At 56.3% G+C, this 16,246-nt stretch overlaps 1 protein-coding gene across 3 annotated transcripts; it reads right to left on the bottom strand.

Moving 5' to 3' along the window:
- Window positions 1-589: 589 nt before the first annotated feature.
- Window positions 590-14,667, bottom strand: LDB1 (LIM domain binding 1). Of its 3 annotated transcripts, none has more exons than XM_046027051.1 (11): window positions 14,221-14,667; window positions 5,981-6,083; window positions 5,814-5,858; window positions 5,623-5,698; window positions 5,408-5,510; window positions 5,060-5,232; window positions 4,469-4,591; window positions 3,717-3,800; window positions 3,499-3,622; window positions 3,156-3,298; window positions 590-2,454 (listed from the first exon to the last, which is right to left on the bottom strand). In XM_046027051.1, exons 1-11 carry the CDS (start codon window positions 14,243-14,245, stop codon window positions 2,224-2,226), a joined length of 1,230 nt encoding a protein of 409 aa, XP_045883007.1. In that variant the 5' UTR covers window positions 14,246-14,667; the 3' UTR covers window positions 590-2,223. The 3 variants fall into 3 exon arrangements, with proteins under 3 accessions (XP_045883007.1, XP_045883006.1, XP_045883008.1); XM_046027050.1 differs by having other exon boundaries at window positions 3,150-3,298; window positions 14,221-14,643; XM_046027052.1 differs by lacking the exon at window positions 14,221-14,667 and adding an exon at window positions 8,732-9,267 and having other exon boundaries at window positions 3,150-3,298.
- Window positions 14,668-16,246: the final 1,579 nt, after the last annotated feature.

Genomic DNA, 16,246 nt, shown 5'->3' on the forward strand with positions numbered 1-16,246 from the left:
GCCCCTAGCAATTGCACTTAGGCACCCTCCTCGGGGTCCCCACCCGAAGTCAGCAGGCAGACAAACAACCCAGCTACTCTCATACTTCCTCATCCGGGACCTAACACCAGTGGACACCAGCTTGGGGAGCTCAGCTGGGCTGGCAGGCTGGAGGCTGGGTAGGGACAGGAATCTCACTGACAAAAACAGGACCAAGTCTCCCAGTCATTCTAACCACCCAAAGCTCCTCCAACCCAAGCCTAGACAAGGACCCTGGCCCTGAACTCCCCCGCCTCCAAAAGTCTGATCCAGGGCCCTCCATCCCAGGAAACCTGCCTCAGGAAGGCCACTGGTCTGGCAGCCCCATGGCAGTTGGGGGTGAGGAACAATTGTCCCAGGGGATAAGGAAGTCAGCTTTTGAGGGAGACAAGGGCCAGTCTGGGACAAGAGGGGCAAGGGCAGAAGAGTGAGGGGAAATGTGAGATGAGACTGAAGCTTAATTCCTACTTCCTTCCTAATAACTGATTTTAGGGACTATAGGAGGAGCAGGGCTGGGGGAAAAGACTGCTTGGAACTGAGTTTTTAGGCATCAATCACCAAGACAACACTCTCAAACCAAAAAGTCTCTTTATTGATCGGTACCATACATGACTCAAATGGCCCAAAAAAAAAAAAAAAAAAAAAAAAAAAAAAAGGCATTACATTTGGGGTGGGACATCCATCTTCCCCACCCCTTCCCTCAGCTCCTGACACAATACCCTCTCAACAGTGGCAGCTGGAGTGAAGGAAACTGGGTGCGGGGGACCCCAGCATCCAGAAGGAAGAGTATGGGAGAGAGGTGGTGCTAACACTTCCGGAACTGGCCACAGGAAAAGGCAGCGAAGCCACAGAGCTGGGCCCAGACCCACGGGACCCTACTCCTGGCCTCACCCTGGGCCCAGAGTCTCCGAGTGTCCAACTGTGAAACAGAGCTGAGGATCCTGGCTGCTTCCCCCTCCCTTCTACGAGGAAGGGGATGGAAGCAATATTGGAGATGAAGACCCTTTACTTCGGCTGGGGAATAGAGGTCTATTGCTCCCAGGTGGGCTTAGGGCTGGGACACCCTCCGTGGCTCCTTCCCCTCGGTGGAGGACAGGGGAGGACTAGATACACAGTCTGAGGAGCTGGGGGGAAGAGAGCACTGGAGAGAGTGGATGAGCCCTACCCCCTCCATCCCATGCCTGCCCAACCGAGACAAAACAAAAAACAGCAACAAACACAGCGCTGCCTTCCCTCCACACTTCCTAAGGGAGGGCGCCTCCCTTCCCCCCATCCAAGACGGGTGCTCTAGTGGAGGACTTGTAAGAACATACACACCATGGGGGAGGGGGGCTGGGGATGGAACAGTGGGAGTCACAAGCATTAGGACAGCAGGCCAGAGTCCTGGAGGATGGGGAGACGGAGACAACAGCAGGGGGTTGTCACAAAGATGAGGCCATCAATGGCCTCCTACCCCAAGGCGTGCCTTCCCCAACTCCAGTCACCCCAGAGGAAAGGGAAGAGAGATGGCAAAGTATGTCCTTGGTCTGAAGCTCTTCAACTGTAAAAAATGGCAATGCACACCTCCACCCCCACACTCACCTCCGCCTGGGCCCCAAGCCCCACATCTGCCAGGAGTAGGGAGGTAGCTGGACTTTTTAATAAGGGAAAGAGGGGGTACATGAGTGATTTTTTTTAAACTTACATTTTTAATAATATTATTTTTTAAAAAACTTGGGAGCTGGGATAGGTGGCTGCAGGGAGGAGCCAGAGCTTCAGCCCTCTACTACCAGCCACCTAGGGGAAGGCTTAGGAAAGGGGCACTCAACCAAGCCCCATAACTTTAAGTCCCTAAGGGTTGTGGGATAAACAACCCCAGGCTTGAAGGGGGTGGGATCAGGAGGATGGGGAACCCAGAACCTGGGGTGAAGATGGAGGCAAATGCCCTGGGGGATGGTCAGGACATTTCTGAGAGGCCCAGGGTCCACGCAGGCATCCACATGAGTAACCCCTTCCCCCAAAAGGCTCTGCAGAGGCCAGGCCCAGCCCAGGGCCACTGGGGGGCAAATCTTGGCACCTGCCCCCAGCGAGTCCAGTTCCTCCCTGAAGTGGGTGGATGGAGGCTGCCCATTTTAGATGCTCAGTCTCTTCATTCTGTCTTCTGCTCCCTGGGGCTGTGAGGGGTGGGGCAGGCAGGCAGAGCACTGGGTGGCCATGGCAAGGCCTTTACTGGGAGGCCTGTGACGTGGGGTTCTCCGATTTGCTTTCTTGGCTGGATGGAGGCTTGCTGTTCCAGGGGCTGTTGGCGCCCAGGGCGGGGGAGTTGTTAAAGCTGTCCTCGTCGTCAATGCCGTTGGCCGCGTCAAACTGGGTGTTCTCCAGCCGGGTGATGAGCCTCTCGTCCTCGTCCCCGAACTCCCCGCCCATCAGGGTGGGCTCCCCCACCACCATCACATCCTGAGAGTGGCGGAGGTCCCCAAACATAATCGGGGCAGGGGCTCGCCCGGCCCAGGGCAGCAGAGAGCCCCAATACCCACCCAGGAAACTCAATACCCCCAAGCCCTTCTCACCCCAACTTAAAACCCCAACTCCTCTGACACCCTCAGTCCCTGGAATCCTTCCCAAGGAAGGACTGCAGAGCATCACAGCCTTTAACCCACAAACACTAGGTTCTAGGAGAAGTCAATCTACTCCCCTTGCTCCCTAGTTCATCTCCCCCAAACTTCAGAGGGCTCCTACACTTGGTCCACATGTAAGACAGAGGAAGCAGATAGCAAAACACCAATGGGGAAAGTGTGTGCATGTGCATATGTGTATATTCTAGATTTGCACACGTTCAAATTCGTGTGTCCCTCTGTCAGTGTGTCTCTCTAATGATGTGTGTGCCTCCAAGCTGTCTCTCCTGAACATCCATGTTCTCACGGCTGTCTCTGTCTCTTCATGTCCTATGTTCTGAGTCTGTGATCAAAATCATGCCATGGGACTGACAAGGACTCTCATCAGTGACAGGAGCCAGCCCATGCTGTCAGAGTACACCAGGAAAAACTGTCTTTGCTTCTATGCCTGCTAGTGAGCTCAGGCTGGGGCAGGGTCAAGGGTTAGGGGTCAGCAGTAGGGCAGCCCAGAAGAGAGAAGAAAGCCGAGATGCTTACAGGTACCTGGCTGGAGAGGGCGAAGGTGCTGGCTGGGCTTTTCTTCTTGCTGTTGCTGTTGTTGGTGTTGCCGCCCCCCGAGCTCATGGTGCTGCCCCCTGACATCTTTCGTTTCCGCCGCTTGCTGGGCTGCTGCCGTGCGGGCTCCGCTGTGCCAGGGAAAAGAGATTTAGGAGTGGAAAGACCTCCAGTCCCTTGCTCTCCATTCTGGCTCCTAAAAAGCCTGAGCCTACCCTGATCCCAATCTCACAGACCCAGGAGTGAGGAAGGGGCTTTGCGAGGGAATGGAACCGGGCCGGGGAGTGCCACTGGGTCCCGGTAAGAGCAGGGGCAGGTGGAAGGCACTTACCGGGGGGTGCTACCATGCGCTGCCACTTCTGGAAAAGGCAGGTCTTGAGGCAATCACGGGGGCTGAGGCTGTAGGTCTTGTGGCGGGACATGAGCTCCTGCATGGGCTCGAGTATCACACAGAGCTGAGGGGAGACCACGAGGTGGCTTGTCAGGGGAGAACTGATGCGGAGCGGACACCCAGTGGGATGGGCAGAAACTGTGCGATCAAGGACTCACTCGGAGGTAGTTGAGAGTGGAATTGGACAGCCCACACCGGGTGATATTTTTGGAGAGCTGATCCAGCATCTGGGGGTCCTGGGCCTAGGTGAGGAGGAGGAAGAGGACACTAGCACTTGGACTGCACCTGCTCATCTGACCTATCACCTGAGCCTTGTGATGCTCCTGAGGGAGAAGAGGAGCTGCTATGAAACCCATTCTTTTTTTTTTTTTTTTTAAAGATTTTATTTATTTATTTGACAGAGAGATCACAAGTAGGCAGAGAGGCAGGCAGAGAGAGAGAGAGAGGGAAGCAGGCTCCCTGCTGAGCAGAGAGCCCCACGCGGGACTCGATCCCAGGACCCTGAGATCATGACCTGAGCCGAAGGCAGCGGCCTAACCCACTGAGCCACCCAGGCGCCCCTGAAACCCATTCTTTTTTTTTTTTTTTTTTTTTTAATTTTTTATTTCTTTGACAGAGAGAAATCACAACTAGGCAGAGAGGCACGCAGAGAGAGAGGAGGAAGCAGGCTCCCTGCCAAGCAGAGAGCCCGATGCGGGGCTCGATCCCAGGACCCTGGGACCATGACCTGAGCTGAAGGCAGAGGCTTTAACCCACTGAGCCACCCAGGCGCCCCCTGAAACCCATTCTCCAGACGGAGATACTCTAACCCTGTCTGAGGTCACGGTCACAAAACGCCAGCCCCTGTTCCAGCCACCCTTCCCAGTGCCTGCCCTCAACCCTGGCAGCCTGGGTGCTGCCGACGACTCACATGCATGGCAAGGATGCTGCGGGGGATGAGTTCTCGGTGCTGCCGGATGCTGAAGTGCCACGTCTTTATCCGCATCATGTCGTCAAACATGAACTCTAGGTACAACCGGCCCTCCACACACACCTGGAGACAAGCTTGTCACGTCCCTGCCCCTTCCCCACGTACCTGAAAGTGCACCTGTTCTCCCATTTGCTCACAACCCTCCCACTGAATACACTTCTGCCACCTGCCCCTGAATCTGGGTGCATAACTGACCAAGTCCACATGCTCACACACCTGTCAATCACCCCCCCCACATACACACACACAGCAGCAATGCTGAATAGACAGACCCTTGTCCTCTTCCCAAGTAGCTAGTGATACACTCATCTGCTATAAGATCAATGAGGGCAGGCTCTCTTTCACTGGTCACCCCTGCGGCCCAGAAAACCGTCACGTGCAAACTGATGGATGCTATGCATGCCTACCCTCCCTTCTCGTCTTGGCACTTCCCGTTCTGTCTCCCTGGGGAACAGCTGAGCATATTTTGGGAGAAAGGAGGGGAATCAAAGCCAGGTGCTTCAGTGTTCCACATCCAGCTGGGCTGCTGACCTGGGTGAACATGGGTTTGCCGTGCTGGGTCACCATGCTGCCTTGGTCACAGTCGAGGGACACAAAGTTGCTGTGGAATGCCTCCTTGGGATGCTTAAGCACATAGTACAGCTCCGTAGCACCCCCTTCAAAGATGCTGCGGAAGTAGCGTGGGATCAAGGTCCGGCCAATGGCTGTAGAGATGGGACAAACTCAATAGAATAGAAGGACTTCCAAAGGCGTCAGGCACATGCCTGATCTGTTGCCAAAACAGATCCCTGGAGACAAATACCTACTCCCAGTCCTTAGATGGACACAGGAGGTATTACTCTCACAGCAGAACCAGCAGGACCCCCAGAGGCCACTCACTGTATCTCTTTGGTCCATCCTCCAGGCAGAAAGTGATGGTTAACATGGCATCATCCTCAAAGAACTCAGTTGTGAAAGCATCCCACCAGAGATTGTCACACTCCTAAGGAGCACAGGGCAGGATTTTGTGTGTGTGCGTGTGTGTGTGTTAGAAGACAACCCACAGGGGTTCCCAGATGGTCCTCCCCCTCCCAGCCCTCTTCCCCTGGTCATACCTCTGTCCAGTTTTGAAGCCGTTTGTTAAGCTCAAATATTCTGTAGTCAGTTTGGTTGCCATATGGTGTATGCCTCCTGGGGGAAGTGAAGAAGGAAGGTCAGTAGGAAAAGAGCATTCCCACCCCACCCCCTACTTCTGCCTTCAGCCATATAATGGAAAGCACCTCCCTCCTTACTGGACTCCACTTACCCAATCCCAGGCTCCAGGTATGTAGGCGGGTACATGGGAGTAGGGCTGTGTAAGGGAAGAGGCTATGAGAATGGGGTGGAAGACAGGAATTATTGGGGAGTGTCACTCCCTCCCCCTTTCAGGCAGGATCCCATCTGAAGAAGAGATGGGAAGTGGATAAGACTCACCCCACATCCCGATCTAGCATGGTGCCGGGATGGAAGGGGGGGAAGGCGTTGCCGTTCGGGGGCTCCTTCGGTGAGTACAGCTTGAATGACTTTGAGGAACAACCTAGAAGGCAAAGGAAGAAAGGGTCCCCTGAGTCCCAGGATCTTTCCTGGAAGTCTCCTAGACTGTGCGGAAGACTAGTCTTCCAGAGCCCCCAGAGTGGGCTGACTGGGGATGGGGATGACCCAAAGGAACACCTACCTCTGCTTCTAAATCTCGCTTCAATTTTGTTTTATCATGAAACTAGAAGTACTCAGCCCTAATATCCAAGACCACATTTCTTCATGTTCTATTATCCAGGCTGAGCCCTGGATAATAGAATTGAAACTGGGAAGAAATGTTGATACCATTAAATAAATGAATATCCAAACATTAGAATCTAATTTTGATAAATCCCCTTTTCAGCTATATTATATTGTTCTATCATCACAACCACCTCGTGAAGTAGCAGGGTCAACTATAAAAATCCCCATTTTACAGATGAGGCAACAGGAAGCTCAAGGGGTCTTGCCAAAATCACAGAGCTAGTAACTGTGGCAGAGCTAGGACTTGGGCCTAGGTCTGATTCCCATATCCTGTAGTATTTCCACCCCTCTATTGCCCTCTAGAGACCAAGCTGGGGGAGGGGATACGTGTGTGTGTGTGTGTGTGTGTGTGTGTGTGTGCGCGCGTGCGTGTGTGTGTGTGTGAGAGAGAGAGAGAGAGAGAGAGAGAGAGAGAGAGAGAGAAATTTGCCAACTCCCTGCCCCTCCTCCCCACCCCAGGGTCTCAGGAGGGCAAGGGATAGAAAGATAAAGGGGAGTGGGTGCCTGCTGGGTGCCTCCCACCAGATAACCAGTTGGGCCTTCTGCCTCCTCCACCAACGGCCACTCCCTTATCAGTCCAGCCCCCTCCCCCACACCCACCGTGGGTCTAGTATTGTCTCCAAACCAGAAACCCAAAGCCTCAACCTCCTTTCATGTCTGAGACTTGCAGTGGAGAAAGGAGACAGACAGTGGAATCCAGGCCTACTTACAAACCTAGGCCTGGGAAGGAACCTAGGCTCCAGGGGGCTCTGTCTGGGAGGCAACTGGTAACTAGACAGAGGTCTCTGCTTACATTCTCTATGCATGGGCACACGTGTCCCCTATCCACCTCAATGAGCAGCACACTATTCCTGGTGTACTATTTCCTGGAAATCTTACATTCATAGTTGGATATGAACCAGGCACCCCTGCAATCCTATCTTCCCCTCTCTACCAGATAGGAAGGGAAACTGAGGCACAGCAAGGAAGGTCCTAGCCCCTAGCCCCTGGCATCCCTAGAACTTGATTACGTTTGGAAGGGTGACCATTTTGGCTGTATCTAACCCCCCTCCCCAAATTAGATGCAAAAATCTATTTTGTTCCTTAGGGGAACAGACAAAAGAAGACCCTGTGCCAACATGCATCATTTAATTATCTCTCCAGGGCCCCCTCCTCACAATATGGGCAAAAGGAGGGTCCCAAAGGGGCCTACACTACACAGTTCCTGAAGGTGCCAAGACTCAGAGCCTGTGTGTGCCTGCACACGCGTGTGCCTCATCCTGCCTAGCAGGCTTCCACCCTCAGCTCGCCCTGACATGCCTACCAAGGGCTGGAACCCAGCAGCCCCAGGCAGGACCAGGGCTCCTGCAATAGGCCCTTGCCCAGTGCATGATCTCTCACAGGCCATATCCACATGCTCCCAGCATAGCACACAGCCTTCACATGCCCGTCTGGACTGAATGAGAGCCTGTATCCTTAGGAAAGAGGCAGTCCTCCCCACCGCCCCCCGCAACCAGTCCCAAGTCTCCCCACTCTGTAGATGGGTAGACTAAGGCCACGTAAGAACCCCCAGCTCCCATAGACTACCAAAGGCCAGGTCCGGCCAATGAACCCAAGAGTCTAGATTATAAGACCTGGTCCTTGCCCCCTTCCTAGGCCATCCTTTCCCCAAAAGCATCACTGCCTCTGCCCCCCAATTTCAGGGCTACTTGATTGTGTCAGCTCAAGACCCTCAGAAGATAGGCAGCACACCTGGGCTCCTCTCTAATTCTGAAAAAAGTTTCAGAGCTTCAATTTCTCTCACCAGAGACCTGGCAGACAATGCCTGGGGCCGGGTAACAGTTTTGAAGAGCTAAAGCCCAAAGCTCTGAGGCCTCTATTTATACCTCCAGTGAATGGACACAAACAAACTCAGCATCTCTTCAGAGCCATAGCAACTCCCAGTAGCCCCAGCACAAGGGCTTGGGAGTGAGAAGAGAAGGGGAGGGAACATCACCCAGACCATCTGTCCCTGTTGCTGCCTGTCCCCAGCAGCAGGGGTAGAGGGAGCAAAGAGGGGGTGGGGGTGAAGGGGATGTGTCATCAGCCTTGGAGTCAGACATAGCCCCCCCCCCCCACAACCTCTAGCAATCTGGGAGCCCTTAGGAGGAGGAAGAAGAGAGGTAGGCCCAGAACTAGTAAAGTTTTCTCAGGATGGAAGCTGCATCCCGGGGCTGAGGGGGGCACCTCCAGCTGGGCATTTCCATGGTAACCAGCCTGACCTAAGGGCAGGCCCCCTCCCTTTGGGGGCTGACCACAGGTCAGCAGGCCTGAGAGCCCTGGCCTCTATGAGCTGGGGCACCTCTCCCCCAGCTAGCATACCAGGCTGGGGCCAGACCCAGGATCTTCCACCCACTCCCAACAGGCTTGCAGGGTGCCCAGACTTACCTGGGAGAACTGAGGGGGGCCAGGAGAGGTGCAGGGAGCAGCTGGAAGCCCAGGGGGGCCTTGGCAGGGGTGAGGACTGAGGGGGCCAACTTCAGCCGCTCATGTCCCGAGTGGGACAGGCAGGCCTGGCTGGGAGCTCCACTCTGCCGGCCGCACAAAGACTCGCACGCACAGCCTTGGCCCGCCCCACGGCGGCCACAGCCCCGGGGGAAAGTTACAATGGCCACTGGGCCGGGGACTGGGGGCCAGGGGGCCGGCCTGGGGGGCGGGGGGCCGCGGGGAGTCCGGAGCCTTCTTTGTTTGCAAGGTTTCCCTCAACAATGGCTGCTCCGCTCTTTCCTCTCTCCTCCTCCTCCTCGGCTCTCCCCGCCGCCGCCTCTCGCTGCCTCTGCCTCCAAGCAGCCCGCCCGCCCTCCCCAGGCCAGCAGGCCCCTCCACCGGGGCACCAGGAGAGGCAGGGCCCGGCACTCACACTCACTCACACTTGCACACGCACAGACACACGCAGCGCCCGCCGGCTCCCTTCCTTTTCTCCCTTTCTATCCCTCCCTCCCCGCTCGCTCTCGGATCTCCGAGCCTCTCTCAGAATGAGGCCCCAGGGCGGGCGGAGGGTGGAGCTGCCCCCACCGGCCCCGCCCCCTCCCTGCGAGGAAAGAGGAAGAGGGAGAGAGGGAGGGAGGGAGAGACGGAGGCAGGCAGGGAGGACTGCTGAGAAAAACAAAAGAGAGACAGAGACCGAGAGAGACAGAGGGAGAGATGGAGACAGAACAGATTGGGCCTGGAGAGACCTGGATGGAGGGAAGGTGTGTGAGGCCAGGAACTGAAATGCCCCCAACCCCCAGCCCCAAGCCTGGTGCTCCGGGGTGAGCAGGCTAGCCAGAGCCACTGGCAGGGATGGAAAAGGGTGCTCTCCTCTCTGAAGACACAGTATCTTCAAATTGCCTCCCCAACATCCCCCAAATCTCTCTTCCTCTCCCCCTGTGATCTTTCAGGTTGGAAGGCTGGCGGGAGCTGCCACCCTGGGCTTCCGCCCCTGGTGAAATCCCAGAGCAGCTGGGGGGAGCCTCCAGGGGGTTATTTTTGACAGAGACACACTCTGCTTCAGTGGGTAAACAGTGACTGGAAGCTCCCTCTCCCCAACCCAGCTAAGTTCTTAACCCCCTTCCCTAACCCCCCCCCCCCCAGTGTCTCATGGGTGCAAGGGAAAGAGGCACTGTCACAGCTAGGGAAGGCCAATTTGCCCACCCAGCAGTCCCCAGAAAGGCCCTAGTGTGCTGCTGAGTCCTACCCTCATTCGGGGGGAGGGGGGGGGAATGGTATGTGGTTACTGAAGTAGGGCCTGCTTTCTAACGCAACGGGGAAATCCCAAGACAGGAGGTATTTCTAAAACTTGGATAATGGTCCAGGCCCTACTACCTGGGCAGACAGGAAAAAGGAAAAAGGAAACACACACACACACACACACATACACGAGGGGGTGAAGCCATACAGACCTATTGCTTTGTAATTTGAGTCTCTGCTCCTTATTCCCTGCCCTGCCTCCCCCCCAAGCACACTCAAACAGGCCCACGGCAAGGTTTCTCATGACAGACACCCTGGCTGACTTGCAGTCCTACTGCACCTGGCTCCCTGAACACCCTCCACAATCAATAACACCTCTTCCTTTCACATAAATCAGAACCTGATACAGACTTCAACCTGCGACATACCTCAAAAACCAAATAAACCCAAACCTAAGACACACACACATACATAGTCTATGACAGCCCTAACTTCTGTACACACTGGGACCTGCGACACACGCCCTTTGACCCCAACACACACCCCCCAAGCTGCATTATACCCCCAAAACCTGTGACAGGCTATTATATACACAACCTGACCGTCTATTACCCAGGGACTTACCCCATACACCACCCTCCCTGAAACCTGCATACCATTCTCCATCATGTTCTGACCGTAGGATATGCTCCAGCTTTCACAAACATATTGAAATCTATGACATTCAGCCAGACCCTGCAACATACTGCCTACCACCAGGAACTGAAATATTCCACTGCCTCCCAAATAAACAGCCCAACTCTGAGATGACCACACTTCTCCCCTACTGACAGGACAATTCCTTTCATTTGTTTCATGCCTTTAAACTTCCCAAAGTGCATTCATAAGGCAGTACCTCAAGAGATCCCTACTGAATACCGGGCCAAATACGATGCTAACTTGAGCAGATTATAGTGAGACAGGAGGGCCTGAACTGGAACCCTGGACTTCTAGCCCCACTCATACAAGCCCAGCCCTGGGGCACGGCAGCCATTCCTATTCCCTTCCCCCTCCAAGGAATGGCCACTCCAGGTTCCAAACGACTGTCTACATGAGGAAGAGGGATGGGTGTGTGCTTTGGCTTCTGCCCCCAGTTTAGAGCTCAGAATCCCCACCCAGTTTGTCTCCTCAAATTTCAGAAAGGCCCCCAAATACCAAGAAGTATCAGGACTCTAGCCCATCATTCAAAAAGGGGCCCTGCTCCTGGTTCCCCTTCTCTAGCAAGTCTGCTCCTTTCTCAGTTCTGACTTAATTCCCCCACTTGTACAGGAGCAAAAGAGGTGCCGCTAAAGAAACAAGTCGAAGTCAGAAGGCCCTAAAATTGGTGGTGCAGGGAAGGGGAGGGTGCAGTGGGGAGAAAGCACAGAGCAGCAAAGAATGACAAAGGTGATGAAGGAGAGAGCACCCGTCCTGGAGGTGGAACTCTAAAGGGCAGCAGCCTGTCCCAACCCACAGGATAAGGTACCAGCACTGCCCCCTGCCCGGGCCCCTGGGGCTCCCTGACCCAGGCCTCCAGTGTGCCTGCCCCCCTTCCTTTGTCTGTGCCCGGCCTCCCGTTGGCCTGGCGCTCTGCCATCCTCCTCTCCTGGCTCCCAGCCGCCACCACTGCTGCCTCCTCCCCTCCCCCTACTCCTCCCTGCCTTAACCCTTCTGAGCCACATGCTGCCCCAGACAGGCCCAGGCTCTCTCAGCAACCTGCCCTGTCCCAGTGATGCCCCTTAGCAGAGGTTCTCCCTGCTCCTGACCAAAGCTTCAGAAGCTATTACCTACTCCAAAAGCATTATGGGAGCTGGGGGGGTAGGGGTGTGTATGTCTGTATCTTGTGGTGTTTCCTTCCGCGTTTGCATGTGTGTGGGTCTGCGTGTGCTCTGGCTTCCCTCAGTCACATGTGTGGGGCATGTGCTGTCTCTGCTGGGCTGGGGGAGGAGGAGGAGCCGGGAGACAGCAGAGCACAAAGGAGAGACTCAGACAAGCAGGCAGGCAGCAGGCAGGCGGCCTGCCAGGGCGCCTCGGCCCCCACCCCAGGCCTGCTCAAGTGTGGGGGGTGTATCTGGGCCTGGACTGTACATGCTGCCATGATGCCCTTGTGTTCAACCGTGTGCTCCCACCCATCCAAACAAGCCTGGTCCCCTCCCTTACTCCAACTCCCAACATTCCCCACCCTCAGGCCACTCCAAGGCCCCTCCCCACTTGGTTCTCCTTGAAGTCTAACCTCCATCCACTCTCTGTGCTATCAATCCAAAAGACTTCTTCACATTCAGGAAAAAAAAAACTTCCCGCTCTTAGCCATCTTTTGCCCCCCTTTCCTCCAGCCAGGAGTGTCACCCAGACACACAAAAGAACATGTCTTTTGGGGCACTGACTGAAGCTGTCCCCCACCACACACACACTCCTGTGCATGGGTCCTCTTCCCATCCCCATGCTGCTCCCAGGGAAACTGAGGGGGAAACTTTATCCTTTCTCCTCCTGGACCTAGGCACCCTGCCTCAACTATAGGACCAACCTCTCATTTACCTCTAGCCTGACAACCCTTCCATACCCACCTCCTACCCACTATTTGTAGGAACTATGAATCAAAATTTAAGACTCAGCCCTCTAGCCTGTTCAGAGCCTTAGTTTCTGCTAAGTTCCTGTGTGGTGATGGAGGATGAAGGCCATGGGGAGGACTCACAGTGTAGATGGATCTGAATGGGTACCCAGAATAGGGCAATTATAAAGAAAATACACATATAAACATGCACACCAAGCTGGTAGGAGAAGGAAGGGCCAGGCAGGATTCCAGCTTGGTGAGCTCTTCCCTTTCCTCCTCTCCCCCAACCTCTGCAGCAGGAGCCAGGGGTTCCCACACCCAGGTATTCCAGGATCCTTAGGCTTTCTCTACTAGCCCTCCCTCCCTTAAGGACTCCCCCATGGCCCTTAAACGTCAGCCTCAGCAGGCACTTTCAGTGTGTGCCCAGCCCAGCTTGGCCTGTGTCACATGATTTTCAAGGAAGCTTCAGCACTGGCAGCTCCCCTTGGGGATTGTGTGTATATGTTTGTTTGTGTGTGTGTGTGTGTGTGTGTGGTGTGTAGTGGGGATTCAGTTGTGGTGTATGGGGCTCCCCAGAGAACACGGCATGTGGAGAAGCCAAGGATCCAAACCAGGCTAGATGTTGGGACACCTGACTTTCAGAAGAAAGCTAACTCCAGCCTGGGACAAGAGGAGGTCCTGCACATAATTCAAAATCCCAGAGTCCTGAGGAGGAGGAGGATAAACAATGTTCTGAGGACCTCTCCAGTCACATAGCCTCTCTCTTTCCTTCTGGCAGTGAGGCAGAGCCTTCCCCCTCCCCAGGAAAAAACTCAGACCCAGGTTGTCACTAACAAGAGCTGATAAGTGTTTTGGGGAGACAGGGATCTGGGCCTGAGTCCTCTTCCAAGTTCTCACTCTGGGGTCAAGTATTACTCCCCTGAACTTGACTCCCACAAATCACTCTATTTCCTAACTTGCTTGGAGCCACCATATTACCTCTCCCACTAGGGTGGAGATGCCAGACCCCGAGGGCCCAATTATCTGCCCCCCCCCCCCAGGGTACCTCTTGTCCCTCAGGAGGGCTAACTTTGCCTGGCAACAGGCAGGAAAATTTGGAAGGGGGGGCAAGATGGGCCCCAATCAATCCCTCCCCCCAAACACAGTCCACAGAAACAGCCTGGAGGGGGGGTATCACAAGAAAAGTAAGAGAGAATAGGCAGCAGGGATGGGGGGGCAACCCAAACCAGCCAATCACAACTCTATGATGACCTAAGGGGGGGGGGGTCAAAAGTCCAGACTCACTTCTGATTGGCTAACACCCTGGAATTCTGGGAATTTCAGCCCCCCAAGCCCCTCCTCAATTAGCGTCCCCCACCAAAACACACACACACACACACACACACACACACACACACACAACACACACACCCGCCACGGACACACTGACTACCCCTAGCACCCTCTTCCCTGCCTCTGGGCTTCTACGTATCTGCATTTGAGAGCCCTCCCCCGGACTAAGGCCCCGCATACCCCTCACAGCCCCCGACCTCCGCCATGCCATCGACGCTCCCCACACAAGTTCTCGCCAAACAAGGGGTGAGGGATCTGTCGGGAGGGCTTGGGAGGGAGGGGCCGGGCGGTCGCGCGCCCCACTCACCAGGACAGGCACAGCCCACTGACATCTTCACATCGCCCGCCGCTGGGGGCCCAGCCGAGTCACGGTGCCCGCCCCGCGCGGGGACAGGCCGGGCATGAGCCGCCGCCGCCGCCCGCGGCCCCGCTGCCCTCGCCGCCGGCCCGGCCCGGCCTCAGCCCGGTGCTGGCGGCCCCTGGCTGCAGCAAGGGGCCTGTCAGGCGCGGAGCAGACAGGAAGGAAGCCAGGCAGGAAGGCGAGCTGCCTCTGCGTGTGTGCGCGCGGGTATGCGTCTCCAGTGTGTGTCCGTGTGTGCGCGTGTGCGTGTGCGTGTCTGTGCGCTCCCGCCGCCCTCCCCGCCGCCAACGCCGCCGCCGCCGCTCACCCCCTCTCCCTCCCGCGTTCGCTCGCGCTCTCGCTGTCGTCCGCGCTCGCTCTCCAGCCCCAGGCGGGCTGGGCCGGGCTTTATTAATATGCTAATTGCCTGCTAGTGGGAGGGGAGAGCCGTGTCAAAGTGACCCGGGCGAGCGCGCAGCTAGCGACGACGTGCGTGCGCTGCGCGGCGGGCGGGCGGCGAGGGGCCGGGAGCTTTGAGGGAACGGCATGCATGTGACGCAGCTCTTAAAAAAGGAGACGGAGGCTGAGACCCCAGAGGGGAAGGGCGGGGGGAGAAAGAAGAGGCGAAGCCTAGCACTCGATGTCCGTCCTCCGGGTGTCGCCGAGTTGCGAGCGTAGCCGAGCGGGAGCGGGAGCCGGGACTGGGGGAGGCGGAGCCAGGGTGGGCCGTGAGGTGTAGCTCTCCCCTCCTCACCGGGCGTGCTCGGGGAAGGAAAAGGGACTGCCGGCACCCCCTTCCTCCCCCTCGCTCATGCTCTCTGAGACCCCAGTCTTATTCTGGAAAGCCTTTAAATCCCATCCCCTCCCCCTCCACCCCAACCTGGGCGGGGAAAGCACTCTCCTAATTCCTGTAGCAACCCAGCTCACCTCCTCCTTAAATTAACCACCCCTCCCGTGCCTGCTAAACCAGTTAGGACTAGAGCCAAAGGGTTAATTAAGTGGGGTCCCCCCCCCTTCCCCGCCTAAGGGCTGGGATCTACATTTTGCTGGGGGCAGGGGGGCAGTGGAATGACCGCCAGGTTGGGCTGGGGAGGGGGTAATCCGCAGGCCTGCCTTCCCCATTGCGGGCTCTGACTCATCAGTCAAGACACACTCCTCCCTTCCCCCTTTCTCCATCCAGTCTGGGCCTCCCCCCCACACCCCCCTCGCCTACAGGCTGCTCTCCTTTGGGGGCCTCCAGACTGGGGAGAACAGGAAGGAGACCCCTCCAGTGACCCCTACCCGTAGGGGCTGAGGCGTTGGTGGGGGAGTGGGAAGGATTAAAGTCTGCCTGGTCAGTGTAACGAACACTTCTTCCCCAAGGAGGAGCCTCCCAACCTTCAGGCACTCCTCAAGGACTCCCCAGCCCAGCTCTAGGAAAGGGGGGGCCTCCATCTCCATCCCTTCCCAAAAGCCCAGCCTTAGCAGCCTCATAAACAGGAAATACCTATTAGCAGGGAAGAGGGAGGGGAAGGGAGCTGTTTGGGAGAGCTGGCCCTTTTCCTGCTGGGGGGGTCCCCAGCTGCCAGCTTAACCCCAGAGCTTAAGGTGGGCTCTGGAAGTAGACACTGGGGACCTGGGCTGGTGTCCCCTCTCTAGGGCATCTGGCCCAGACTAGGTAGGGGATCCTCCTCCCCTTTGTAATTTGGGGGAGGGGATGCTTGATTGCCCTCACTCCTACCCAGAGTTTGCACAGCTGGCTTGACTAGGTGGGGGAGGGTTGCAGATGTGGAGGTTCAAGTGTTTATGAGACCCCCTTCACTCCACCTTTGTTTTTGCTGAGGGAGCCTGAAATGATGGTGAGATGCATAGTCTGGGGATTGAAAAGAGGGCCTGGGGGCGCCCGGGTGGCTCAGTGGGTTGAGCCTCTGCCTTTGGCTCAGGTCATAGATCTTGGGGATCCTGGGATCAAGCCCCAAGTAGGGCTCTCTCTGCCTGCCTCTCTGCCTACTTG

This window comes from Meles meles, chromosome 13 (genome assembly GCF_922984935.1).
Source record: "Meles meles chromosome 13, mMelMel3.1 paternal haplotype, whole genome shotgun sequence".
Lineage (NCBI taxonomy): Eukaryota > Metazoa > Chordata > Mammalia > Carnivora > Mustelidae > Meles > Meles meles.